Below are 26,845 nucleotides of genomic sequence, written 5' to 3' on the forward strand. Positions count from 1 at the left end.
AAAGCCAAAAGCAGAGTCAGGGAGACCAGCAGGGAGTGAAAAGGAACATCCAACTTCAAGATATTTAAGTGGTAACAGTTTTAAGACTTGTGTTTCAAACTTTGCTTCTGAGACAATCCCGACAACGGTTCACGAAGGCGAGATTCTTGGCTTCAATTTTTTTTTTTGGATCTGACTTGTGAAGTCACCTCAAGTTAAATCAAAACTCTTTAATAAACACCCACTGTTTTGTGTTAAACTTTCTTGGGAAACTTGGAAAAAGTAGAAAGCAGAGTCCCTGCAGATGAAGAAGTCATCTGTACAGAAAGTAGTGTAACAACAGAAAGCACATCCGCGGCAGGACTGTTGGTTTTTGTGAAGAACTAAAGAAAAAGAAAAAGAAAGCTGAATTCAAAATTTGGCTCAGCAAGCTACAGGCTGTATGGTCTCAGGGCAAGTGTTAACCCTCTGTAAGAGCACATTTCCTGGGCACAATGTGGCCATAATACCTACTTGCTGGATTGTGACAAGGATTTCAGATAAAAATATGCAAGATTTTGATGGGTGCTAGGCGTTAAATATAAATAATAGATTCCCTTCTGAAGTAATCCTCTGTCAAATGTGTGGCCTAGCAAATGGTGGACACTCACTATTAACTATATAATAGACATATTACATAGTTACTCTCTGCCTATTTTTATACCTTCATTTGATTTTTTAAAGGGACATGATCTAGCGTAGATCAATATATAACAAAAGTGTAAAAGACATTATACATTAAGCCAGAAAGGACTGAGAGGTGCAGTCAGCACAGCACAAAGCCGGTAAGAGAACCAGACTCAGAAGATCAGAATATCACAGAAATCTTCTTTCACATCCGAAGAAAAGGATTCCATAAAACACCTGCTGCCTGGAGTAGATTTCTGATGCCAGTGACTCTGGGGCATTTGGAAGTAGGCAGCCTCTAGAAATTTTTTTCATCTCTAGAACTTTGTTGTGCATTTAAATGTCTTAATGTTGTTTTTATTTGTCTCCCTAATCTCTATCTTCTATAAGATCTGAATCATTTTTATTTTTCTTCCTAATCTGTTATTTCCTATGAGATCTTAATCTTGACCTACAGTTTTTCCAATCTTGGTACTTATCTGGAAAATATCTGTAGTGGATGTTGTGATGGTCCTGCCCAGATTCCCTTTCAGGAATGAAGGACTATTGCCTCAGCTGCTGACAGTGCCACTTGGGGGACAGCCCTCAAAAGTCAGCCCTCTGGGGATTGGCTGGTCTGAAAACAGCTGCCTCAAGCAAGACCACACCCCATTCCAGGGCAGCCCACGGGAGCATAAAAACTCAGCCCCCTCACTCCAATGAGAGAGAACTCTGAAAGGACACCCCAACTTCAGACCACCCAGAGGCTCCGCACTAAGACCACAACACAACCCAATTTCTCGCTTGGCCCAGGCCTGCTTCCAACCCTTCCATTCCACCAGCGTTGATGCTAAGAGCTCTCCCTAATAAGCCTCCGGCGTGCTAATCTCTGTTCAGAGTCTGCTTCCTGGGGAACACAACCTGCACTAAGGACCTCTAGAGCTCCTGGGCAATTGCTGTCAGGAGAAGAATCTCAAGGCATGATGAGAACACACTCATCTGACACAGGGCACACACACAGAGGACAAGAGAAACCTATCACTGTGGATAGGATTGCACACGTGTCCCGGCCGCCTCTTTGAGGCTCCAGCTCCCTTTACTAGAAGCATATGATGTGAACGGGGAGAAGGTGTAGGCAGAAGGGAGAAGCAGCAGATGGGAGCAGGCAGGTGTGAGGAACGAGACCCAGAGTGGACGAGACAGATCTGCCTGAAGGCGAGGGACAGGCTGGAAGCAGAGATGAGGCAGGACCATCAAAAAGAAGCATCACGAGGGGCAGAATGGTGGTGGGAAAAATTAAGCCCAGAAGTCCAGGAAAGAGATGTTCAAATGATGACTGGTCACTGTGGCATCTTCCTCCAGCAAGCCAACCTGCCTGACACTTCTGAGCACTGTGAGCTGTGCTGTGAACTTATGTCCTTTATACCGACCTGGAAGGAGCTCAGTCTGATGAAACATTGACAGGAGCTGAAGGGACATTAGAGAGTCCTTAAAATGAAGCTGCCTGGACCTCTGCTACCTGCTGTTCGGTGATGGTCACTGTACTAAACCTCATTTCTGTTCTTTCTCATCCTCCAACTCCACATATACACGTCCTCAGAGTCCCAACCTGCACACAGGTAAGCCTTTCTTGCTTGCTTGCTTGCTTTTTTTTTTTTTGCGGTACGCGGGCCTCTCACTGCTGTGGCCTCTCCTGTTGCGGAGCACAGGCTCCGGACGCGCAAGCTCAGCGGCCATGGCTCACGGGCCCAGCCACTCCGCGGCATGTGGGATCTTCCCGGACCGGGCCACGAAGCCGTGTCCCCTGCATCGGCAGGCGGACTCTCAACCACTGCGCCACCAGGGAAGCCCTTGCTTGCTTTTTGTGATACACTCGATATTTTAAGTGAACTAAGGCTCCTGGTTTCAAGGCATTGTAGCTGGTGTCTTTACAAAGAGCAATCACAGCTCTTAACCAGGGGTCATGCTTCATGGATATTTGCTAAAAGGAGTCTTTTGCAACACACATTAAAAAGAATACCATTGAGTGAGCGAATGAGAATTACATACTAATCTTCAAAGAATCACAGCTTTGAACTGAAAGAGACTGTAAAGATCACATTTAGATTAACCTCCTGATTTTATAAAGGAAGAAACTATTTTCTGGCAGACTTTTTGCTGCAAATATTTTCTTCCTTTCCCACCCATATAACACTATTAAAAAATGTTTCTGCTCCACCTTCCATCTCAATTTCCCTTCTCCTTTTAAAAAGCAACTAGGCTGCCAGGAAAAGCATTTCAAGGTGGATCATGTGAAGTCCCAGCCAAGGCAAAAAAAAGAAAAAAAGTTAAATTGAAGAAGCAGCTGGTTCTTTGCCACTAGATGGGGAGTTAGCACGCCCTCACCCTCCTCCCCCAGTCTTCTGGGGCAAGGGGTGCTATTGGACATTTGTGTATCCAAGGTGCCTCTACCACCCTCCCTCCTTATCTCTTCCCTACCCTGGGTTGGGCCCACAGGGCTACGTGAGTCACCAGTGCAGCTGGAATCCTTTTAGGGCAGGAGGATAATTTCAGGCTGCTGTGGTTACCTGTATTTTATTCTCTAAGACCAAAGGCACTTCAGCTCCCACCCTGAAACCTCAAAGGAAAGGAAATCCTAAAAGTAAATGGAATTTCCATCGATTTTTTTTTTTGGTGATTTTGCTTCTTCAATATGATAACATATATGCCAAAAAAAGGGATTATCTGGCTACCGACTGGGAACAGGCCGACCTTTCAGGGCTTGACTACAGAAACTCCCAAGAACCTGGAGCTGTGAAAAAGCAAAATGGTAGAAGATGAAAAGAAACTATTCGGCTCTTATTTGACCTTTTGGCAGTTTTCTGATCTATTGTCTTTTCGAACTGCGGTGAGTTCAAGGGTTGGGGGGCAATTGTGAGAAGAAATGACAGTGGTGACCTAGACACCCGAATGAGCCCAAGTCTTACTCAATGGTTAGACTTTATTGCTCCATTTTGGAGGTTTAAATTTGAACCCCAGTTCCATTCAAACAACAAACAGATAAATGAAAGGATACTGACAGGATAACTAAACAACAAATTAGACTTAAGCTATTTCCAGACTGTGTCAAGTTCTATACTCTGCTCAAATGGAGATGATACTCTCACCTTTCCGAGTTAACACGTTATGTTGCTCTTAGGAGAATGTATAAGTATGATTCACGTTTGTCCCAACCATTTAAATGACTCTCTAGTAGAACAAAATACACCCACGCACCTGTAATAAGTGATCTTAATTAATCACATTAGTATAGGCATGCCTCAGAAATACTTTAGGTTCAGTTCCAGACCACCACGGCAAACCGTATATCGCAATAAAAATGAGTCTCAGGAAGATTTTTTGGTTTCCCAGTGCATATAAAAGTTATGTTTACACCATGGTTTAGTCTATTAAGTGTACAACAGCATTATGTGTAAAAAAAACAAAAAAAGTGTATACACCTTAACTTAAAAAATATTTTAATGCTAAAAAACTGCTAACCATCTGGATTGTTTATTTTCTTTTAACATCAAAGAAGGTCAGTGTCTACCCATGTTCAAACATTGCATGACATGCCTGTCCTAATAACAGTTGAGTCTTTCCACAGAGTGTATTCACAATAACATGTCATTTGATAAATTCATAAATGTAAGAATAAATGAATGAAATTACCTTAATCATAAAAAAAATGCTAACCATCATCTGAGCCCTCACTGAATTATGATCTGTTGGCTGGTGGAGGCTCTTGCCTCAGCGCTGACGGCTGCTGACTGATCAGGGTGGGGCTTGGTGGCAGTTCAGGTGGTCGCGGCAGTTTCTCAAAATAAGACAACAATGAAGTCTGCTGCATCGATCTTCTTTTCATGAACAATTTCTCTGTAGCTGTTTGACAGTATCTTAACCACAGTAGAACTTCTTTCAAATGTGGAGTCAATCCTCTCAAACCCTGCCACTGCTTTACCAACTCAGTTTATATAATATTCTAAATCCTTTGTTGTCATCCCAACAATCTTCACAGCATCTTCACCAGGAGCAGATTCCATCTCAAGAAACCACTTTCTTCTCTCATAAGAAACAACTCCTCAATTGTTCAAGTTTTAACTTGAGATTATTATTCAGTGACATCTTCAGGCTCCACTTCTAATTCTAGTTCTCTTGCTACTTATACCACATCTGCAGTTACTTTCTCCACTGAAGTTTTGAACCCCTCACAGTCATCCCTGAGGGCTGGAATCAACTTCTTCCAAACTCTTGTTAATGTTGATATTTTGACCTCTTCTCATGAATCACAAATGTTCTTAATGACATCTAGAATAAGAAGTCTTTCCAGAAGGTTTTCTATTTACTCTGCCCAGGTCCATCAGAAGAATCACTACCTAAGGCAGCTATAGTCTTATAAAATGTATTTCTTAAATAATAAGACTTGAAAGTCAAAATTATTCCCTGATCCATGGGCTGCAGAATGGATGCTGTGTTAGCAGGCAGGGAAACAACATTAATCTGTTGTATGTCTACATCAGAGCTCTTGCGTGACCAGGTACACTGTCAATGAGCAGTAATACTTTGGAAGAAATCTTTTTGTCTGAGCAGTAGGTTTCAACAGTGGGCTTAAAATATTCAGTAAACCATGCTGTAAGCAGATGTGCTGTCATCCAGGATTTGTTGTTGCACTTATACAACACAGGCAAAGTAGAGTTAGCATAGTTCTGAAGGGCCCTAGGATTTTCAGAAGGGTAAATGAGCACTGGCTTCAACTCAAAGTCACCAGCTGCTTTAGCCCACAACAAGAGTTAGCCTGTCCTTTGAAGCTTTGAAGACAGGCATTGACTTCTCCTCTCTAGCTATGAAAGTCCTAGATGGCACCTTCTTCAAATAGAAGGCTGCTTTGTCTACACTGAAAATCTGTTGTTTAAGTGTAGCCACCTTCATGAATCATCTGAGCTAGATCTTCTGGATAATTTGCTGCAGCTTCTACCTTAGCACGTGCTGCTTAACCTTGCACTTTGATGTTATGGACATGGTTTCTTCCCTTAAACCCCATGAACCAACCTCTGCTATCTTCAAACTTTTCTCCTGCGGTTTCCTCACCTCTCTCAGCCTTCAGAGAATTGAAGACAGTTAGGGTTTTGCTCTGGATTAGGCCTTGGCTTAAAGAAATGTTGTGGCTGCTTTGATCTTCTATCCAGATCGCTACAATTTTCTCCGTATCAGCAATAAGGCTGTTTCCCTTTCTTACCATTCATATGTTCACTGGAGTAGCACTTTTAACTTCCTTCAAAAACCTTCCTTTTCCATTCACTGCTTGGCTAACTGGTGCAAGAGGCCTAGCTTTTACTGTATCTTGGCTTTCAACATGCCTTCCTCACTATGCTTAATCATTTCTAGCTTTTGATGTAAAGTGAGAGACGTGCAACTTTTCCTTTCACTTGAACACATAGAGGCCACTGTATGGTTCTTAACTGGCCTAATTTCAATATTGATGTGTCTCAGGGAATAGGGGTGCCCAAGGAGAGAAGGAGAGATGGGGAACGGCAGGTTGGTGGAGCGGTCAGAACACACACAACATTTATTAAGTTGGCCGGCTTATGTGGACATGGCTAGTGGTGGCCCAAAACAATTACAAGAGCAACATCAAAGATCACAGATCATCATGAAAACATATTAATAATGAAAAAGTTTGAAATATTCTGAGAATTACCAAAATGTGACACAGAGACACAAAGTGAACAAATGCTGTTGGGAAAATGGCTCCAGCAGACTTGCTGGACTCAGGGGTGACACAAACCTTCCATTTGTAAAAAATGCAATATCTGTGAAACGCAATAAAGTTAAGCGCAATAAAAGAAGGTATGCCTGTAGTAGTATCAATCCTTGATTGTGTATCCTTCAGCAAGCATAAAGAGAGACACATAATTTTTTAAATGAAATGTACTTTCACAAATATATTGACAATATCCAGTTTATCAGCCTGTATATGGCATTTGCTTTTAACTTCTAAACATGACAAAGAAGAGCACTGCTTGACATAATCCTTCGACCCAAAAGATCAATTACACTGAATGGTGCCTGTGAATTCTATCACTGAGAGTAAATGATAGGTATTAGGCAAAGCACACTGACTGAACAACATAGCCTGCTGGGAGTGAATACACTTGTTTGAAAACAGTATTTTTTTCTTAAGTGAGTACATAGTGAACGAAAAGTTGATAGTTGATAGTTCTGAAGACGAGAATCTTCTGCCTCACTACAGTAAAGGCCAGGGCAGTGCCAGCTCCTTTTGTCTCCGTGTGAGTGTGCCTGGATAATTTTCTGAATGGACCACCTCTAGGGCACAAAAATCAGAAGCTGCTTCTGAACCTATCAATTTCTGCTGAGCATGCCAACTAAAAAGCCACCGTGACGGTGAACAGACACAGCCTGGGAGCTAGACTCAGACTCCCAACCAGCTCTAGGATGAGGACAACTCCCAGTGACGCGAAGGGCTACACTGTAACCAAGGACCCAGAAGAGGAAAACTTCTGTAACTGCCACTTTCCAAGGCAGCCATCCCCATTGCCTCAGACACAAATCACTGGCATCTAAGCCTACAGGATTTCCCAGAAAAACATATGAATGCTGTGTGCACACCCTATTTAAGACAGGCGCCACTGAGGCCGGCATGGAATTGAACTCCGGGAACTGTAAGCCTTCACCTCTCCACACACCTCCCTCTTCTTCCGCTCCCCTGGGTCTGACCTGCCAAACAATGACCAGACACATTTCTCTGAATGTCCAACCCCAACTGTGCTGGAGCAGAATTCTTAAGTGGTAAGTCGATCAAAAGTATAAAAAAAGACATAGTTCTATTGCACAGAACTTTCCAGACACAGTATGAGAAAAGAAAGCTGTTATCATTTACTTGAAAGAGCTGGCCTGTCTAGCAAAAGTGCTTATAAAATTACCTCCTATTTTTTAAAAAATTGTGTTTTGCAAATGACTGCCAATAAAAATAAAGTTTCACTAAAATTAAGAAAATATAATCAAACACTTTTAATATACAAGAGCCAAGATGGTGCTACACCGGGTATTATACTGTGGCAATATCGCTACAGCTCCCTGACTTGTCCTTTAGAATAACAATTCTTTTTTCTCCAGGTACTTCCCGTAATCTGGGATTTCCTCTCTGGCATCAGCCTCAGACTCACCCTGTACCACAGGAATTTTTCCCAGGCCTGACAATCCTGTCTCCACATATGGAAATTCCAGAAATGTGTTCTCTCTTGCTTCTTTTGCTAAGAATTTATAGAGTCTATAATAGGGCTTTTTTAGGAATTTATAGCTTAATAGAACTCAGCTATAATAACACATCTCCTAGAAGAGTTGCAAGATAATGCTATAAGTTTGAAATGTCATCTTACATATAATAAATCATTTTCTTACTTGGCTAATTGTTTAAGTCATTAATTTTTCTGTTTTGAAATACTTTCGAATTTATGGAAAGAGTTACAAGAAGAGTACAAAGAACATCCATAACACCCTCTGCCCATATTTATCAGATTCACAAATTCTGCCACATTTACATCCTCTCTCTCTCTGTACACACACACACACACACACACACACACACACACACATCTTTCCTGCACTCTTTGAGAGTTAGTTCCAAACATGACCTTTTTAACTCTCAATTCTTCAGCACGTATTTGCTAAAAACAAGTACATTCTCTTACATAACTACAGTACAGTACAATTATAAAATTCAGGAAATCTGATACAACACTACAACCTAATGTACAATCCATATTCAAATTTTACCAATTGTGCCAATAATGTCTTCTGTAGATAATAATTTTCCTGATCCCAAACCACATATTATATGTAGTTGCCATGTCTCTTTTATCTCCTTTATTCTGAAACAGTTTCTCAAACTTTATCTTTCATAACACTGACATTTTCGAAATGTTCAAGCCAGTTGTTCTATAAAATACCCCCCTCAATTTGTACCTGTCTGATATTTCTTCATGATTAGATGGAGATTATGAATTTTTGTCAGGAATACTAAATAGGCAATGTTGTGTCCTTCTCAGTATGTCACATCTAGAGGCACATGATGTTGCTTTGTCCCAATTTTATTTATTTTCAACTCTGTATTTTGTTTACTTACCTTAAAGAATACCTATAAGACTGAGCCCCTACAGAAGTGTTAACTTAAAAAAAATTTACGGACCAAAATTCTAACCTCAGTAACAATTTTTCTAAAATATTAGTTCATCAGACTAATAAATAATTGAGTGGTGCAAAAGATAGGAAGACTAATTCCTTGCACTTTAATTCTTAGCAATGCTACTAACTTACTAATGAATCTTATGCAGATTAATTAATCTCCCTGATTATGGTTTTCTATATTGGTACTTTTTACAAAACAGTGTGGAATCCAGGCACAATTCCATTACATTCGCATATTGGCAATATTTATGAGCAAACAATGTATTCCTGTGAGGTACATTCTTTCTTTTCTGTTTTATGTAATGTAAATAAAGCCACATATTCACTTTTTCAAATGTACCTCAAGGCAACATTGACAAAAAGTATAGTACTTTTTTTGTTTGTTTGTCTTGCAAGTATAGCTATGCTCAAAAGAAATCTAGAGTGCTTTACTATAAAAGCATTGTCCTCCCATATGTATGCAAGATAATGATATTAAACAAACATTTAGTGCTAGTAAAAGCAAAAATGATTCCTTGAGAAGGACTTTTAGAGTTGAGAGAAATGAAGAAAGCTCACTATAACAAATTCTCTCAGAGGTATCTTGTGTAGTATAATCATCACTGTTATCAAATCATGCTTAACAACAAACTATATTTTCTCACAGTTTACATTATGTATCCAATAATAGGAATGTATAAAAGAAATAATTTACCCTCTGATTTGCAAATATCAAGAGAAGGGATCTTAAACTATAGTCCTTAAATTCAAATTAATTTCAATGCCCCAAGGACCAAAATAACAGATTTCTAGGGTATTTACTACTAAGCATATTCTTTCAAATTCCAAAAATCTAGGCAAAATCCACAAACCCTTTCCACAGATTAGGAAAATGCATTTCCCCAAATAAAGAGACACCTTTCTACACACCACACGAGTCGAGTCTCAAAAGGAAGAGACCTCTGAGCCTCAGTTCATGCAGGACACATACAGGTATTTCTTACAACACAGCAAGAAGTTTCTTAGAGAATTATAATGGGCTGATAAAAACTATCATGAATCACCATTTATACTGGAATAGAATTATGGTGTTTTATATTTAATTAATGGAGTAACACTGTGTGTCATGGTTAAGCACAAGTCACTCTATGTGGAAAGTAGTCCATGGAAAACCACTCAGCACATACAGTACTCAATGAACAGCAGCTATCTAGGAAATATATCATATAGGCCAACAAACAATTACAATTACTTTTCATTTGGCCTCCAAGACAACGTATTCTCCTGGTTTTCCTCTTTACTCACTGGTTCTCTGTCCCAGACTCTTTTGCAGGGTCCTGCTCCATCTTGGTGTTCAATGTTGGTGCATCCAGGATTCAGTCTTTAGACGTCATTTCTTCTCAATCAACAATCACTCCTTAAGTGATCATATTCATGTCTCTTATGCACCAATTCTCACATTCATATTTCTACCCTGACAATACCCTAAGTTCATCCACGTATCCAACTGTCACCATAACATCCCCAACTGGATGCCTAACAGTCATTTCCCACCTGATGTGCCCAAACAGAAATCCCAATTGTCCCTACAACCCCACTTATCCACTAGTCTTTCTCAACTCAATAAATAGTACCACATTCATCCAACTGCTTTCAAAACCCAGGAATAATCTTTGACTCTTCTTTCTTTCCCATTTCGCATCCAAGTCCTATGAGTCAGGACAGTACCATTCCAAATTCATCCACTTCTACCACTTCTATTCTAGTCCAACACCATCTTCCAATCCTGCCATAGCCTACTTTCTATGGCCTTTCTAACATTTATGTCCACATACATGTTCACTACTGTCCACTCAGCAGCCAAAGTTATCAAATCATATTGATCCCTTCTCAAAACCCTCTGGGGGTGCTGGGAAGATGGCGGAGGAGTAAGACGCGGAGATCACCTTCCTTCCCACAGATACACCAGAAATACATCTACACGCGGAACAACTCCTACAGAACACCTACTGAACGCTGGCAGAAGACCTCAGACCTCCCAAAAGGCAAGAAACCCCCCACGTACCTGGGTAGGGCAAAAGAAAAAAAATTAAAAAGAGACAAAAGAATAGGGACGGGACCTGCAACAGTGGGAGGGCGCCGTGAAGGAGGAAAGGTTTCCCACACACTAGGAAGCCCCTTCGTGGGCGGAGACTGCGCGTGGCGGAGCGGGGAGCTTCGGAGCCGCGGAGGACAGCACAACAACAGGGGTGCAGAGGGCAAAGCGGAGAGATTCCCGCACAGAGGATCGGTGCCGACCGGCACTCACCAGCCCGAGAGGCTTGTGTGCTCACCCGCCGGGGCGGGCGGGGCTGCGAGCCGAGGCTCGGGTTTCGGTCGGAGCGCAGGGAGAGGACTGGGGTTGGCGGCTTGAACACAGCCCGCAGGGGTTAGTGCGCCACGGCTAGCCGGGAGGGAGTCCGGGGAAAAGTCTGCACCTGCTGAGGAGGCAGGAGACTTTTTCTTGCCTCTGTGTTTCCTGGTGCGCGAGGTGAGGGGTTTAAGAGCGCTGCTTAAAAGAACTCCAGAGACGGGCGCGAGCTGCGGCTAAAGCCACGAACCTCAGAGACGGGCGGGAGACGCGGCTAAAAGCACGGACCCCAGGGACGGGCGGGAGACGTTAAGGATGCTGCTGCCGCCACCAAGAAGCCTGTGTGCAAGCACCCCTCTTCCGGGGAGCCTGTGCAGCCCGCCACTGCCAGGTTCCCGGGATCCAGGGACAACTTCCCAGGGAGAACACACGGCGCGCCTCAGGCTGGTGCAATGTCACGCCGGCCTCTGCCGCCGCAGGCCCGCCCCGCACTCCGCGCCCCACCCCCGCCCCCGGCCTGAGTGCGCCAGAGCCCCCGAGTCAGTGGCTCCTTTAACCCTGTCCTGTCTGGGCAAGAAACAGACGCCCTCCGGCGACCTACACGCAGAGGCGGGGCCAAATCCAAAGCTGAGCCCCTGGGAGCTGTGAGAACAAAGAAGAGAAAGGGAAATCTCTCCCAGCAGCCTCAGAAACAGCAGATTAAAGCTCCACAATCAACTTGATGTACCCTGCATGTGTGGAATACATGAATAGACAACGAATCATCCCAAATTGAGGAGGTGGACTTCTAGAGCAAGATCTATGATTTTTTCCCCTTTTCCTCTTTTTGTGAATGTGTATGTGTATACTTCTGTATCGGATCTTGTCTGTATAGCTTTGCTTCCACCATTTGTCCTAGCGTTCTATTCCTCCATTTTTTTTCCTTAATAATTAATTTTAATTTAAATAACTCTATTATACTTTACCTTCTTTCTTTCTTTCTTTCCTTCCTTCCCTCCTTTAGACAACGAATCATCCCAAATTGAGGAGGTGGACTTTGAAAGCAAGTTTTATGATTTTTTCCGCTTTGCCACTTTTGTGAGGGTGTATGTGTATGCTTCTGTGTAAGATTTTGTCTGTATAGCTTTCCTTCCACCATTTGTACCAAGGTTCTATCCATCCCTTTTTTTTTCTAAATAATTATTTTTTAATTCAATAACTTTATTATACTTTATTTTTACTGTATCTTCTTTCTTTCTGTCTTTTGTCCTTCCTTCCCTCCTTCCTTCCTTCCTCCCTCCCTCCTCCCTCCTTTTTTTCCTTCTTGCCTTCTTTCCTTTTCTTTCTTTCTTTCTTTCTTTCTTTCTTTCTTTCTTTCTTTCTTTCTTCCTACTTCTACTGTTTCTCTCTACTTTCTCTCCCTTTTTATCTGAGCCGTGTCGATGAAAGGCTCTTGCTGCTCCAGCCAGGAGTCAGGACTCTGCCTCTGAAGTGGGAGAGCCAACCTCAGGACACTGGTCAACAAGAGACCTCCCAGCTGCACATAATATCAAATGGCGAAAATCTCCCAGAGACCTCCATCTAAACACGAGCACCCAGCCTCACTCAACGACCAGCAAGCTACACTGCTGGACAACCTATGCCAACCATATAGCAAGACAGGAACACAACCCCACTCACTAGCAGAGAGGCTGCCTAAAATCATAATAAGTCCACAGACACCCCAAAACACACCACCAGATGTGGACCTGCCCACTAGAGAGACAAGATCTAGCCTCATACACTGCAACACAGGCACTAGTCGCCTCCACCAGGAAGCCTACACAACCCACTGAACCAACCTTAGCCACTGGAGACAGACATCAAAAACAACGGGAGCTACGAACTTGCAGCCTGCAAAAAGGTGAACCCAATCACAGTAAGATAAGCAAAATGAGAAGACAGAAAAACACACAGCAGATGAAGGAGCAAGATAAAAATGCACCAGACCTAACAAATGAAGAGGAAATAGGCAGTCTACCTGAAAAAGAGTTCAGAATAATGATAGTAAAGATGATCCAAAATCTTGGAAATAGAATGGACAAAATGCAAGAAACAGTTAACAAGGACCTAGAAGAAATAAAGATGAAACAGACAATGATGAACAACACAATAAATGAAATGAAAAATACTCTAGATGGGATCAATAGCAGAATAAATGAGGCAGAAGAACGGATAAGTGACCTGGAAGATAAAATAGTGGAAATAACTACTGCAGAGCAGAATAAAGAAAAAAGAATGAAAAGAACTGAGGACAGTCTCAGAGACCTCTGGGACAACATTAAACGCACCAACATTCGAATTATAGGGGTTCCAGAAGAAGAAGAGAAAAAGAAAGGGACTGAGAAAATATTTGAAGAGATTATAGTTGAAAACTTCCCTAATATGGGAAAGGAAATAGTTAATCAAGTCCAGGAAGCACAGAGAGTCCCATACAGGATAAATTCAAGGAGAAATACGCCAAGACACATATTAATCAAACTGTCAAAAACTAAATACAAAGAAAGCATATTAAAAGCAGCAAGGGAAAAACAACAAATAACACACAAGGGAATCCCCATAAGGTTAACAGCTGATCTCTCAGCAGAAACTCTACAAGCCAGAAGGGAGTGGCAGGACATACTGAAAGTGATGAAGGAGAAAAACCTGCAACCAAGATTACTCTACCCAGCAAGGATCTCATTCAGATTTGATGGAGAAATTAAAACCTTTACAGACAAGCAAAAGCTGAGAGAGTTCAGCACCACCAAACCAGCTTTACAACAAATGCTAAAGGAACTTCTCTAGACAAAAACACAAGAGAAGGAAAAGTCCTATAATAACGAACCCAAAACAATTTAGAAAATGGGAATAGGAACATACATATCGATAATTACCTTAAATGTAAATGGACTAAATGCTCCCACCAAAAGACACAGATTGGCTGAATGGATACAAAAACAAGACCCATATATATGCTGTCTACAAGAGACCCACTTCAGACCTAGAGACACATACAGACTGAAAGTAAGGGGATGGAAAAAGATATTCCATGCAAATGGAAACCAAAAGAAAGCTGGAGTAGCAATTCTCATATCAGACAAAATAGACTTTAAAATAAGGACTATCAGAAGAGACAAAGAAGGACACTACATAATGATTAAGGGATCGATCCAAGAAGAAGATATAACAATTGTAAATATTTATGCACCCAACATAGGAGCACCTCAATACATAAGGCAAAAACTAGCAGCCATAAAAGGGGAAATCGACAGTAACACATTCATAGTAGGGGACTTCAACACCCCACTTTCACCAATGGACAGATCATCCAAAATGAAAATAAATAAGGAAACACAAGCTTTAAATGATACATTAAACAGGATGGACTTAATTGATATTTATAGGACACTCCATCCAAAAACAACAGAATACACATTTTTCTCAAGTGCTCATGGAACATTCTCCAGGATAGATCATATCTTGTGTCACAAATCAAGCCCTGGTAAATTTAAGAAAACTGAAATTGTATCAAGTATCTTTTCCGACCACAATGCCATGAGACTAGATATCAATTACAGGAAAAGATCTGTAAAAAATACAAACACATGGAAGCTAAACAATACACTACTTAATAACGAAGTGATCACTGAAGAAATCAAAGAGGAAATAAAGAAATACCTAGAAACAAACGACAATGGAGACACGATGACCCAAAACCTATAGGATGCAGCAAAAGCAGTTCTAAGAGGGAAGTTTATAGCAATACAGGCCCACCTTAAGAAGCAGGAAACATCTCGAATAAACAACCTAACCTTGCACCTCAAGCAATTAGAGAAAGAAGAAAAAAAAAAACCCCAAAGCTAGCAGAAAGAAAGAAATCATAAAAATCAGATCAGAAATAAATGAAAAACAAATGAAGGAAACAATAGCAAAGATCAACAAAACTAAAAGCTGGTTCTTTGAGAAAATAAACAAAATTGATAAACCATTAGTCAGACTCATCAAGAAAAAAAGGGAGAGGACTCAGATCAATAGAATTAGAAATGAAAAAGGAGAAGTAACAACTGACACTGCAGAAATACAAAGGATCATGAGAGATTACTACAAGCAACACTATGCCAATAAAACCGACAACCTGAAAGAAATGGACAAATACTTAGAAATGCACAACGTTCAGAGACTGAACCAGGAAGAAATAGAAAATATGAAGAGACCAATCACAAGCACTGAAATGGAAGGTGTGATTAAAAATCTTCCAACAAGAGCCCAGGACCAAATGGCTTCACAGGCGATTTCTATCAAACATTTAGGGAAGAGCTAACACCTATCCTTCTCAAACGTTTCCAAAATATAGCAGAGGGAGGAACACTCCCAAACCCATTCTACGAGGCCACCATCACCTTGACACCAAAACCAGACAAGGATGTCACAAAGAAAGAAAACTACAGGCCAATATCACTGATGAACATAGATGCAAAACTCCTCAAGAAAATACTAGCAAACAGATTATCCAACAGCACATTAAAAGGATCATACACCATGATCACGTGGGGTTTATTCCAGGAATGCAAATTCTTCAATATACGCAAATCTATCAATGTGATTAACCATATTAACAAATTGAAGGAGAAAAACCATATGATCATCTCAATAGATGCAGAGAAAGCTTTTGACAAAATTCAACACCCATTTATGATAAAAACCCTGCAGAAAGTAGGTGTAGAGGGAACTTTCCTCAATATAATAAAGGCCGTATATGACAAGCCCACAGCCAACATCATCCTCAATGGCGAAAAACTGAAAGCATTTCCACTAAGGTCAGGAACAAGACAAGGTTGCCCACTCTCACCACTCTTATTCAACATAGTTTTGGAAGTTTTAGCCACAGCAATCAGAGAAGAAAAGGAAATAAAAGGAATCCAAATCGGAAAAGAAGAAGTAAAGCTGTCACTGTTTGCAGATGACATGATACTATACATAGAGAATCCTAAAGATGCTACCAGAAAACTACTAGAGCTAATCAATGAATTTGGTAAAGTAGCAGGATACAAAATTAATGCACAGAAATCTCTGGCATTCCTATATACTAATGATGAAAAATCTGAAAGTGAAATCAAGAAAACACTCCCATTTACCATTGCAACAAAAAGAATAAAATATCTAGGAATAAACCTACCTAAGGAGACAAAAGACCTGTATGCAGAAAATTATAAGACACTGATGAAAGAAATTAAAGATGATACAAACAGATGGAGAGATATACCATGTTCTTGGATTGGAAGAATCAACATTGTGAAAATGACTCTACTACCCAAAGCAATCTATAGATTCAATGCAATCCCTATCAAACTGCCACTGGCATTTTTCACAGAACTAGAGCAAAAGATTTCACAATTTGTATGGAAACACAGGAGACCCCGAACAGCCAAAGAAATCTTGAGAATGAAAAACGGAGCTGGAGGAATCAGGATCCCTGACTTCAGAATATACTACAAAGCTACAGTAATCAAGACAGTATGGTACTGGCACAAAAACAGAAAGATAGATCAATGGAACAGGATCGAAAGCCCAGAGATAAACCCACGCACATATGGACACCTTATCTTTGATAAAGGTGGCAGGAATATACAGTGGAGAAAGGACAGCCTCTTCAATAAGTGGTGCTAGGAAAACTGGACAGGTACATGCAAAAGTATGAGATTAGAACACTCCCTAACACCATACACAAAAATAAGCTCAAAATGGATTAAAAACCTAAATGTAAGGCCAGAAACTATCAAACTCGTAGAGGAAAACATAGGCAGAACACTCTATGACATAAATCACAGCAAGATCCTTTTTGACCCATCTCCTAGAGAAATGGATATAAAAACAAAAATAAACAAATGGGACCTAATGAAACTTCAAAGCTTTTGCACAGCAAAGGAAACCATAAACAAGACCAAAAGACCACCCTCAGAATGCAAATGAAGCAACTGACAAAGGATTAATCTCCAAAATTTACATGCAGCTCATGCAGCTCAATAACAAAAAAATAAACAACCCAGTCCAAAAATGGGCAGAAGACCTAAATAGACATTTCTCCAAAGAAGATATACAGACTGCCAACAAACACATGAAAGAATGCTCAACATCATTAATCATTAGAGAAATGCAAATCAAAACTACAATGAGATATCATCTCACACCAGTCAGAATGGCCATCATCAAAAAATCTAGAAACAATAAATGCTGGAGAGGGTGTGGAGAAAAGGGAACACTCTTGCACTGCTGGTGGGAATGTGAATTGGTTCAGCCACTATGGAGAACAGTATGGAGGTTCCTTAAAAAACTACAAATAGAACTACCATATGACCCAGCAATCCCACTACTAGGTATATACCCTGAGGAAACCAGAATTCAGAAAGAGTCATGTACCAAAATGTTCATTGCAGCTCTATTTACAATAGCCCGGAGATGGAAACAACCTAAGTGCCCGTCGTCGGATGAATGGATAAAGAAGATGTGGCACATATATACAATGGACTATTACTCAGCCATAAAAAGAAACGAAATTGAGCTATTCGTAATGAGGTGGATAGACCTAGAGTCTGTCATACAGAGTGAAGTAAGTCAGAAATAGAAGGACAAATACCGTATGCTAACACATATATATGGAATTTAAGAAAAAAAAATGTTACGAAGAACCTGGGGGTAAGACAGGAATAAAGACACAGACCTACTGGAGAACGGACTTGAGTGTATGGGGAGGGGGAAGGGTGAGCTGTGATAGGGCGAGAGAGAGACATGGACATATATATACTAACAAACGTAAGGTAGATAGCCAGTGGGAAGCAGCCGCATGGCACAGGGAAACCGGCTCGGTTCTTTGTGGCTGTCTGGAGGGGTGGGATAGGGAGGGTGGGAGGGAGGGAGACAAAGAGGGAAGAGATATGGGAACATATATATATGTATAACTGACTCACTCTGTTATAAAGCAGAAACTAACCCCTCTGAAGTTGCCCATCAAACTTAGAGCACAATTCAAATTCAAGGGTCTACAAATCTCTACAGTCTGAGCTTCTCCGGCCTTTTCTCCTGTATTCTCCCTTCCCTCACTTTGCCTCAGCCAAAATGGCCTTCCTGCTGCTCCTCACACATAGCAAGCTGACTCTGCCTCAGGGCAGTCTTCCTTGCTGCATGTAGGTCTCTGCTCAGATATCAGAGAGGTTGTTCAATGCAAACAAAAACTAGCTAGAAATGCAAACCAAAACTACAGTGAGGTGTCACCTCACACCAGTCAGAATGGCCGTCATCATAAAGTCTACATATAATAAATGCTGGAGAGGGTGTGGAGAAAAGGGAACCCTCCTGCACTGCTGGTGGGAATGTAAATTGATACAGCCACTATGGAGAACAGTATGGAAGTTCCTTAAAAAACTAAAAATAGAGCAACCATATGATCCTGCAATCCCACTCCTGGGCACATATCCAGAGAAAACCATAATTCGAAAAGATACATGCACCCCAATGTTCATAGCAGCACTATTTACAACAGCCAGACATGGAAGCAACCTAAATGTCCAGCAACAGCTGACTGGATAAAGAAGATATGGTACATATATACAAGGGAATATTACTCAGACATAAAAAAGAATGTAATATTGCCATTTGCAGCAACATGGATGGACCTAGAAATTATCATACTAAGTGAAGTAACAGGCAAAGGCAAATATCATATGATATCACTTATATGTGGAATCTTAAAAAATGATACAAATGAACTTATATACAAAGAGAAATAGTTACAGATGTAGAAAATAAACTTATGCTTACCAGGGAGTAAGGGGGGAAGGGATAAATTGGAAGATTAGGATTGACATATACACATTACTATATGTAAAACAGATAACCAACAAGGTCCTACTATACACCACAAGGAACTATACTCAATATTTCACAATAACCTATAAGGGAAAAGAATCTGAAAAAAATAGATATATCTGTATGTACGGAAACACTTTGCTGTACACCTGAAACTAACACAACATCGTAAATCAACTATACTTCAATTGAAAAAAATCTACTCTAGCTAAAAATAACTGCCCCTCCCTTCTCCATCATGCTCCATATTGTCCTACTTGATTTTTGTCCATAGTATTAACCAATATAACAGTGTATATTCATTTGTTTATTATCTGACTGTCTCCCCCAACAGGGAGAGGTGAGGGATTATGCCTATTTATTAACTGTCTGCCCCCCCTAGGGCTAAGGACTCTATCTTGTTCATCATTTTTTTTTTCCAGTGTCTAGAATAATGTCTGGCATGCAACAGTTGCTCAATAAATTCTTATTGAAAAATTAATCATTCTCAGAGAGTTGAAAGAATGATTAAGGTATCCAGAGGTGAATGGAGTTCATGAGAAAATATGAGAATTATAAAATATTGAAAAGAGTTGAAAACGTGTCTTAGAGGGCAGACACACACAGACAGTGGAGAGTACGTACAAGATATCAGCAAATTTTCAGAGGAATAAAATACTCTGTAGGGTATAACTCTGAAAGCAGACTATAGCACTGAGAACAAAAGTTGAAATCAATTTCTAAGTTTTTAAAGTTTTTACTTTACTGGTGTAAAGTAAACTGGGTATTGTAAAAAGCATCATACCAGGAAGCTTCTTTCCTTTCCTTTTTTCTCCATTTGCTTTCATAGTGCCTCCCTGTCCCCCTCACCACTCTGTCTGAATATATACTATATATAATAGTTTCATTTTTCTATGTCTTAAGTCTTGGAGATTACCATCCTACATAACTTCACCATGTAGAATTCAGGTTATCTTTTAGTTACAGAATGTTTTCTTGGATAGGAATTTTAAATCTCAGGTCTGTTCCATTGTTTTGCTTTTCTTTTTCAGGGACTCCAATTATTCATATGATGGCTCTTCTTTGCCTTTCTGCCATTTCAACCACTTTCTCACTGACCATTTTTACTTGTTTCTTTAAATCCTTAACATTCTCATCACTGTTCTCCTGCCTTTCTTCAATGGCGCTTACTATACTTTCATTCAAATGTATTCTTCCTTTGATACCTTGTAATTCGATCTGTTATTTCTAAAAATAATAATAATAAGGTCTTTTTCTTTTCTGAATCCAATCAACTTTCATTTCATTTCCAACTGGTTTGTGTTGGTCCATTTCTAACATTAGTTCTTGGATTTATGATTCAAGGTGTATTTCATACATTCATGTTTCATGTTTGAAGATATTTAATTCAGTTTAGAGTATCACTGACAATTTTCTTCTCTTTCATGGTTGATGTTCAGAGAGAAATTTCCATCAACTGAAATGTTTTGATTCTGCATTGTTTTGATCTTACAGTCCTTTCATAGAGATGAAGATTGATTACATTTCTGCATTTCATGGACAAGGTGACAACATGAGCTGGTTTACAAGATCTTCAGTTCAGAAGCACCCTCTTCTGTCTGAGTCATGAAGTGCAGTTTCTTTAAAGTCTGGCTTTTGTTGGGGGGCAGTGGAGGAAGTTATATTTTCTTCAATTTTTTTAAATAGATCATTATTGGAGTATAATTGCTTCACAATACTGTGTTAGTTTCTTTTATCTGGTATTCTAGATTTCCCCACCTTTCTTCGTTTTGCCTTCACCAACAAGACTCCAAAGGGTGCCTCTTCCTTACTTTTAACCTTGTTCATCCCTAGAAGCATTGCTTTTCCACAACTGCTACCTGTGTACTTTCAAGTTCCTTCCTCCTTACTCAGTGCTCTTATCTACCTGGAATCTCTTTCAATATTTTCACCCTTAGGATAGACAGACTTTCTTTTTCTAAGGGTGATTTTCTTTTTTCTTTTCTTTTCTTTCCTTTTTTTTTTATTTGGCCACACCGTGCAACTTGATGGATCTTATTTCCCTGACCAGAGATTGAACCTAAGCCCCCGGAAGTGGAAGCAAGAAGTCCTAACCACTGGACTGCCAAGGAATTCTAAGGGTGATTTTCGCACAGTCCTTTCCTGTCTCTTCCACATGGTTTTTCCAGAGCTCCCTAACTGTCTACAGAGGCTCTCAGTAGGAACAGTGAGACAGTGCCACTAAAAACTGATGTTGCTTTTCCACTTATAATAATTGAAGTTCGGACTGTCCTCTGTCTTCTAGTTCTGCTGAAGGTGAGGGATTTATGGGGTATAATTTGCTTTTTATTGGTCTGTACAGATTTTTGGCAGATGTAGAAGGAATTGAGATTTAGGCATCACAATTAATTACTTCAGCTACTTGTTCGTTTATCATTCCTAGTCATATATTTCTTCCTTATGTCCGAAGTTAGATTTCTGGTTTTACTGTTTAATCCTGTAGTGGATACTATAGTGGATACATTATGCTCCACCCGCATCACCTCTTAGAGCTGAGGTATCTATTTCCTCAGTTGCTGGGCATGATGACTGACTGCTGTCTTCTCGAAGCCACGCTTCCCAATAAGAGTGACCCTTGTCCAGGGGGACTGCCTTACCCAAAGCTATACACCCCCTCTGTGATGAAGCCAGCAGTCAAGGCTGGCTAATGCGAGGATATAAAGCTCAGGCCCTTTGCCTTAATTTGTGACCACTTTGAAGGGCCAACTCAGCTCCAGAGCTCCCTGTAGGATCAGTAATGACCTCAATTGTAACCTCACTGTGGCTCAGCTTCTCTGTCTGCCCAATCCTACCTTCCCCACTTCCTTACAGCTGTATACCTTAAATGCACTCTTCAATATACATTCTGCAAACAATTCTATACCACACAGTATTTTCAGAGCATCCAACTTAAAGACAATCACCATCTGAAAAAAATTTTGAGTTATGAGATAGGCACTGTTATAAGTGCTTTGAATATGTTGTACACATTCACTTAATTCTCACATGGAGACTGTGAGGAAGATACTGTTATTCTCAATGTCATATCTCAGATAAGAAAAGAAACTCTTGGAGAAGATAAGTACCTTGCCTAAGTTAATAAATGGTCAAGGCAGGATTTAACTCAAAAGCGCATGCTCTCTTGCCCACTTTACTGTACTGCCTCTTGTGCTAGCCTTGCACTCTCTGCTTCTCTGGTGTGACCCTGAGTGTGCCCATTCTCTGCATTTTTTATGCCATGCTATGAAGCGTAGCCAGCGCATGACACAAACCAGGATGATCACAAGTATTAAGATGTTTTTATTTTTTAACACATAATGCTTCACTAGTGGGTTGACCATAACATGAGCTGCCGAAGGTGGAATTCATTGTTCTTATGAAGTTGTCTTTTAAAGCTTTTCATTAAAGACAGAGAAGAATGTTTGTATATCCAGCCTCTGGTCACTCAGTCCTATCACAGGATGACATTCCATTTGCACACATATATTAGCAGGTACATGTTAACAACCACTTCTCTATAGATTCGTTTTCTATCTCACCTCCAAGAAATATCAAAAAGATTATAACTTTTCTCCAAAGTTCTTACCTCCATCTTGAAATTTGCTTAATCTTTCAAAATACGATGACATGGGGGCCTGAACGATGTCAAGGATAGCCAGAAGTGTCCTTGTTAGCCTTAATAATTCACTGAAACTATAAAATCCAAAGTATATAAGATTCCGAGCCAAGTGGACCACCTTAATTTTAAAAAGGCGGGGAGAAGGTGAAAAGGAGAAGAAAAACATCAGGAATGGAAATTTGCATCGACTTTTTATTATCTAAGTTAGTGCAGGTATTTCTAACCTTTCTAATTCTTTAATACCTAGGAATTGAAATACGTGTGAAAGCAACCACTGAACTCCAATTTAGTCAAGTTTAGAATTAAATCCAAATAAGACCAGTTCATCAACCCCATCAAAGGCCCATGTGACAAGAAGATGAGATATCTTGTCAACAGCCAGCAAGGAAGGGACAAGACAAGATTTTAGTTGTATCAGGGTGGTTAAAAGAGGTTTACATTAGAATGATTTACCTCTTATTTAAACATTAACTTACGTCAGTAGGATACCACTTAATAAATAGTTACGTTAATGAATTACTTTAATAAATGAATATTATCCAAGAAATTTGTCTAGAAATATATGTTCCTTATGCCACTGTGTGGTCTCCTGGATACTACAGGACATATTAGGTGTGAGAGTCAGCTTCCAAGATGGCGCCCAATGTAGGGTCTCCTTCCACATTGCCCCAGGGTTAGTCAGTGTCTCCAACAGCATACAGCAGAAGTGATGACACGACAGTTCTAAGATTAGGTTATAGGAGATTGCAACTTCCATCTTGGGCTCTCTCTTTCTCTCTCTCTAATGGTTGCTCTGGGGGAAGCCCGGTGCCATACTGTAAGGACACTGAGGCAGCCTATGGAAAGGCCCACAAGGCAAGAAGATGAGGTGTCTAGACAATAGCCAGCAAGGAAGTGTAGCCGCCAGCAAGCAACCACACAAGTGACCTTAGAAGCAGATAATCTAACCCCAGATGACTACAACCCCAATCAACAGCTTGTGAGACCCTGACCTCATGAGAGACCCTGACCTAGAACCATCCAAACTAATAAGCCCTCTCAGATTCCTGACCCACAGAAACTGCAACCCCAGTCAACAGCTTGTGAGACCCTGACCTCATGAGAGACCCTGACCTAGAACTACCCAACTAATAAGCCCTCCCAGACTCCTGACCCACAGAAACTGTGAGATAATACATGCTTATTTCTTTGGGCTGCTAAGTTTGGGGGTAATCTGTTACACACCAGTAGGCACCTAACACCCCAGATATCATGTAATGGCATCTTTTCTCTAGTTTTGCCCCTATATCCCCAAAGTGATATTATAACTGGTGGTATTTCAATTCAGTTTAATAAGGCTAAAAACATTACCTTCATGAGGATGAAAAAAATGTATCCAAACATTTTATAAATATGCAAAGCTGTCTTTGTTCATTAAATCCAATAAAGCTTACACAATAAATGAAACTAAAAAAATCAGAGTATCTAACAGGTAATTATAAATAAAATATTTAGTATTCTATATCAGGTATAATTAAAGGATCAAATCTATCCTTTAATCAGTGGCAGAGGGAACCATATGTTCATGAATTTAACTACCTAATTACTAAAACATCCTAAATATTAGAGGGAAAAAAAATCTTTGATGTTCAATGTATCTAATTTTAACGTAATTTGAATAACCTCACGGATTGTTTTAAAAAATTACCTCAAACGTCAGTTTGTTTTTTTCTTTATCTCCAAAAGGAAAAGGCTGATTTACAACCTCTTTCAAGTATTCTTCAACAAATTCCATTGTCAGTGCAAATTTCCTCTTCATATCATTTCTGGAAGAGTCTGTTATAGAATCATATCTATGAAGACAGAAAGAATTTAAAAGAAGTTAAATTGATTCTAATCATTTAAAATAGGAAAATATATATATTTTGACCTCTTGACTTCTAAGCTTGGGTAAATTAATGAACCTTTCCACACTTTGTACCCTCATCTGTAAAATGGAGCTATTTTGAAATGAGTTAATACATGTAAAACACTTAAATCAGTCTACCACTGTTACTCCTTTTATTAATTGTTAATCCTTTTGTTAACATGATTTATGTTTATTGGTTTCCAGAATAACTTTTCTATTATCAAGAGTTGTCATTTTACTTTACAAAAAGAGTATCTTGTTTGCATTTGGAAAATTAACAATCCAAGTCTGAAAAAAGAAATGCCTTTCGTTATATTTCATTTCAAAACTGAAGACATTTGGGGGAGGGATGGATTGGGAGTTTGGGATTAGTAGATGCAAACTATTATATATAAAATGGATAAACAACTAGGTCCTACTGTATAGCACAAGGAACCACACTCAATATTCTGTGATAAATCGTAATGGAAAAGAAGATGAAAAAGAATGTATACCTATGTATACCCAAATCACTTTGCTGTATAGTAGAAATTAACACAACACTGAAAATCAACTATACCTCAATAAAATAAATTTTTTAAAAATTGAAGACATAATCAAAATCATTGAGTTCATCTGCTGAATTTAAAGTCTTCAAGAAATTTTTCCAGAGCAGAAGCAAGAAAAACTATAATCCTGCAGCCTGTGGAACAAAAACCACATTCACAAAAAGACAGACGAGATGAAAAGGCAGAGGGCTATGTACCAGATGAAAGAACAAGATAAAACCCCAGAAAAACAACTAAATGAAGTGGAGTTAGGCAACCTTCCAGAAAAAGACATCAGAATAATGATGGTGACGATGATCCAGGACCTCGGAAAAAGAATAGAGGCAAAGATCCAGAAGATGCAAGAAATGTTTAACAAAGACCTAGAAGAATTAAAGAACAAACACAGCTGAACAATACAATAACTGAAATGAAAACTACACTAGAAGGAATCAGTAGGAGAATAACTGAGGCAGAAGAACGGATAAGTGACCTGGAAGACAGATTGGTGGAATTCACTGCTCCAGAACAGAATAAAGAAAAAGGAATGAAAATGAAATGACGACAGCCTAAGAGACCTCTGGGACAACAGTAAACGCAACAACATTCACATTATAGGGGTCCAGAAGGAGACAGAGAAAGGACCAAAGAAAATATTTGAAGAGATGGTAGTAGAAAACATCCCTAACATGGGAAAGGAAATAGCCACTCAAGTCCAGGAAACGCAGCGAGTCCCATACAGGATAAACCCAAAGAGAAACTCGCCAAGACATATACTAATCAAATTGGCAAAAATTAAAGACAAAGAAAAATTATTGAAAGCAGCAAGGGAAAAATGACAAATAACATACAAGGGAATTACCATAAGGTTAACAAATGATTTCTCAGCAGAAACTCTACAGCCAGAAGGTGGTGGCATGATATACTTAAAGTGATGAAAGGGAAGAACCTATAACCAAGATTACTCTACCCAGCAAGGATCTCACTCAGATTCGATGAAGAAATCAAAAGCTTTACAGACAAGCAAAAGATAAGAGAATCCAGCACCACCAAACTAGCTCTACAACAAAAGCTACAGGAACTGCTCTAAGTGGGAAACACAAGAGAAGAAAAGGACCTACAAAAACAAACCCAAAACAATTAAGAAAATGGTAATAGGAACATACATATCGATAATTACCTTAAACGTGAATGGATTAAATGCTCCAACCAAAAGACACAGGCTAGCTGAATGGATACGAAAACAAGACCCATATATATGCTGTCTACAAGAGACCCACTTCAGACCAAGGGACACATACAGACTGAAAGTGAGGGGATGGAAAAAGATATTCCATGCAAATGGAAATCAAAAGAAAGCTGGAGTAGCAATACTCATATCAGATAAAATAGACTTTAAAATCAAGAATGCTACAAGACGCAAGGAAGGACACTACATAATGATGAAGGGATCAATCCAAGAAGAAGATATAACAATTATAAACATATATGCATCCAACATAGGAGCATCTCAATACATAAGGCAACTGTTAACAGCTATAAAAGAGGAAATCGACAGTAACACAATAATAGTGGGGGACTTTAACAACTCATTTACACCAATGGACAGATCATCCAAACAGAAAATTAATAAGGAAACAGAAGCTTTAAATGACAAAAAAGACCAGATATATTTAATTGATATTTATAGGACATTCCTTCCAAAAACAGGAGATTACACTTCCCCTCAAGTGTGCACGGAACATTCTCCAGGA

The 26,845-nt window shown here is 39.8% G+C and overlaps 1 protein-coding gene across 1 annotated transcript in view; it reads right to left on the reverse strand.

The window, feature by feature from the left end:
* The window catches only part of ITPR2 (inositol 1,4,5-trisphosphate receptor type 2), a 547,001-nt gene that overhangs the window by 341,039 nt on the left and 179,117 nt on the right, over window positions 1–26,845 (reverse strand). The window contains exons 20-21 of the mRNA XM_007446283.1: window positions 24,364–24,508; window positions 22,644–22,794 (exon numbers count right to left, since the gene is read on the reverse strand). Of these exons, the coding sequence (XP_007446345.1) occupies window positions 22,644–22,794; window positions 24,364–24,508 (296 nt within the window). The remainder of the gene's footprint in view (window positions 1–22,643; window positions 22,795–24,363; window positions 24,509–26,845) is intronic.

Source organism: Lipotes vexillifer, unplaced genomic scaffold (assembly GCF_000442215.2).
Source record: "Lipotes vexillifer unplaced genomic scaffold, Lipotes_vexillifer_v1.1 scaffold477, whole genome shotgun sequence".
Taxonomy (NCBI): domain Eukaryota; kingdom Metazoa; phylum Chordata; class Mammalia; order Artiodactyla; family Lipotidae; genus Lipotes; species Lipotes vexillifer.